This window comes from Pteropus vampyrus, unplaced genomic scaffold (genome assembly GCF_000151845.1).
Source record: "Pteropus vampyrus isolate Shadow unplaced genomic scaffold, Pvam_2.0 Scaffold34, whole genome shotgun sequence".
NCBI classification, from domain to species: Eukaryota; Metazoa; Chordata; class Mammalia; order Chiroptera; family Pteropodidae; genus Pteropus; species Pteropus vampyrus.
The window spans coordinates 6,928,494-6,931,818 of NW_011888815.1; the positions used below are offsets into that span (position 1 = coordinate 6,928,494).

Below are 3,325 nucleotides of genomic sequence, written 5' to 3' on the forward strand. Positions count from 1 at the left end.
CATGTTTTTTTAAACACTCCGTGAGTCGATCTCACTCTCTTCACCAGGGTTGATAACTTTCGACTGAACTTTATTTTCCGTGAAAACGTTCACTTCAGTTCAAATGAGGAAGGAAGTGCTTGGTGTTCGTTCCAACCTTTAACCCTTTCACGTTTTGGTATGAGAATGGCCCCAAACCGCGTGCCTCGCCAACGTTACGGGGTCGTCGTCCTGGGTGAGAATCTGCTAACGTTTTCCTTTTGGCTTTAACTCCAGCTGACCCCACCGTTAAGGACTTAATCGGAGGCTTCACTGCCCTTCATTACGCAGCCATGCACGGCCGGGCCCGGATCGCACGCCTGATGTTAGAATCGGAATACAGGGGCGACATCATTAACGCAAAGAGCAACGACGGCTGGACTCCCCTGCACGTGGCCGCTCACTACGGCAGGGACTCGTTCGTCCGACTCCTCCTGGAGTTCAAGGCCGAGGTCGACCCACTCAGCGACAAAGGCACGACGCCCCTCCAGCTCGCCATCATCCGGGAGAGGTCGAGCTGCGTGAAGATCCTCCTGGACCACAGCGCCAACATCGACATTCAGAATGGCTTCCTGTTGCGATATGCCGTCATCAAGAGCAACCACTCTTATTGCCGAATGTTCCTTCAGAGAGGGGCAGACACGAACTTGGGTCGCTTAGAAGACGGACAGACTCCCTTACATTTGTCCGCCCTTAGGGATGACGTGCTCTGCGCACGGATGTTGTACAATTACGGAGCAGACACGAACACAAGGAACTATGAGGGACAGACCCCGCTGGCTGTGTCACTAAGCATTTCTGGAAGTAGTCGACCGTGTCTGGATTTCTTACAAGAAGTCACAAGTATGTAATATCGTTATTATTATTATTATTATTATTATTATTGCATTTTTCCTCAAAATTTGCATCTTCTGGCGCGCTTAAGGTGTTTTTTTTTACAACTAAAACCAACCAGATAGTAATGGTTCCTGTTATTAGCCCTGGCTTGGTAAGTAAGACCCCGTTCATCCAAAATCAAAAGAATGCCCCGTATCGTAAAATTTCATGAAAATTCAGCCGTGTTCCTAAAAGCGATAGAGATGGACGAGGGGAGAGGAGAAATGGACAAATAGGAGAATTTTTTAAATGAACAAAGAAGTTTTTAAATGAACAAAGTCTGTGTTAGAACAAGGCAGCTCCTGCCGGCCGTGAGCGTAGTTTTTCCGGGAGGCCATGGACTCGAGATTGAAGAATTAATCAGAACAGGTTTCGGTTACAGATGCCGCAGCCGCGGAGGTGCCCTCGTCCGTGTGTTTGATCGCTGAGCTGTGGTTCACGTTCGATCGTGGCCGTTCTGCATTATGACGTGAACCCACGTGCAATGGGGTGGCCGGTGCTCAGTTAGGTATCCCAGCAAAGCGCGTTAGGAATGCTAGAAATCATTGGAAGAAGAGATCTGCCATCCGTGGAAAATTCCGGGCCAGGGCTATGTGGCTTCGTACTTGACCTTCGCGTGGGTGCTTTTTTCTTGACCTGCTCGTACAGTGTGGCGTTTACGTTTCTGATGGGGGCATTAGTTTGTGTGGATGCGGCCACCCACTCTCGTCCGGCTTCCTTGTGACCGGATCGGTATGTATATCAGAACTTAACATCCGACACAGACCTAAAGTCTATAAACAAATGTTTGGTTTTGCCCCCTGCCATCCTTCTTAACGAATGCCCTTTCCCTCGCCTGGTTTTAACGTTAGGGAAGAAGCAAGGCATCCTGGGCACCAGGTACTCGATTTACTGACGTAATCCACGCTCCTCCTTGCACCTAAACCCGACAGTTACCGTTTTACGTTAGAGACGAAATGTAATCTGAATTTCGTGAATTCGTGAGGAAGAAATTCGAGGTGATTTCCGCTAAGTGTATTCAGACGAAAGCATGAAAACAAACCAGGCTTAAGCTCTCGCGGGTGCTGTCACTGAAACTCTCTGCTGCCGGAAGCGGTCTCTGTGCTGTCCCCACGTGGCTCTCGAGCACTCGCCATATGGCTAATGCCACTGAGAGACTGAATCTCTATTTTATTTAATTGTAGTCATTGTAATTGAAATAGCCACACGTGCCCGGTGGCTCCCGTGTTCTGCAGCGCAGGTCCGCCCGCCTCGGCGGAGGGATTTTGGACTGTCTGGCAGGTGGTCCCTCGCAGAAAGCTTTGAGGCACACGGAGGTACCCCAAGATGGGGATGTCGTGTGTGCCATTTCCTCCCCAGCTCCCCAGACTCTTCATACCCAGGCTGCGTTTTAAGAGAAGATTGCAATACAATGCTGATTGCAATCATTTTCCAACAGTCTTCATTTATAGACCGGTCGGGGTGGTGGCACTATGGAAGATGAGATTACTCTTGAACTTGAGGTTGGGATTCTGTCGTGGAATATGGCCTGTAAAGTATATCTTTTTCATTTTAAATTCTGGGTATCTTATGATTTGTTTTAAGTCCTACTCTAGAGACTCTTGATGAAATTAGTGTGGCTGCCTTCAGAAAGCCATGCTTCGTACATAAACGCCTCGGCCCCTTTCATGAAATATTTTGCTCTGTGGTTAAACAGCTTAGATCACCCAAGCTCGAGCCCTAACTTTCCCACACGTTAGCCGTGACCTTGGGCAGGTCACCCAACCACTCTGTGCCTCAGTGTCCTCATCGTAAAATTAGGATAATTACATCCATCTTGCAGGCTTAGCATGAGGGTTAAATGCGTTGATATTTCTAATGCACTTAAAACAGTGCCTGGTGCATTTTAAGTGCTGAATGAACAGGAAGGGCTGGCTTGCTCCCAACGACTGAATCCCATAGAGTCTTTCTCTATCCAAGCCTCCTGTTTTGAGCTCTGTAAACCAGCCGTCCCCAACCTTTCTGGCCCCAGGGACCGGTGCTCCCGTGAGAATCCAACGCCTGAGGAGCTGAGGCGGAGCTGAGGCCGCGATGCTGGCGCTGGGGGCGGCTGCAGATACGGAGGATGCTCCGCTCGCCCGCCACTCGCCTGCTGTGCAGCCCGGTGCTGTAGACTCTTGTGCAGTCTGCCTACGACGACGCGGCCGGTGGGCTAGGAGGAGATGCCCCTTTATGCTGCACAGCCAGAATTTTGAGTTAAAAAAAAAAAAAGATTCACATGCACCTTTAAAATTAGGAGCAGATAGAAAAATCAGCAGGGACATGTCTCTGTGTTCGAGTTCTGCGCCGCACGAGGGCAGGGCGTGCACCTAGTAGGCCCTCAGTGAACAGGGCCCGGCCGGTTGGCTGGCTCCGGAAGGGACGCTGGCCGAGCAGATGCGTGCAGTGCTTT

The 3,325-nt window shown here is 50.1% G+C and overlaps 1 protein-coding gene across 1 annotated transcript in view; it reads left to right on the forward strand.

Moving 5' to 3' along the window:
• Window positions 1-255: 255 nt before the first annotated feature.
• Window positions 256-3,325, forward strand: part of ASB7 (ankyrin repeat and SOCS box containing 7) — a 12,511-nt gene continuing 9,441 nt past the window's right edge. The window contains exon 1 of the mRNA XM_023529004.1: window positions 256-861. Coding sequence (XP_023384772.1) covers window positions 312-861 — 550 coding nt within the window. The 5' untranslated portion in view covers window positions 256-311. The remainder of the gene's footprint in view (window positions 862-3,325) is intronic.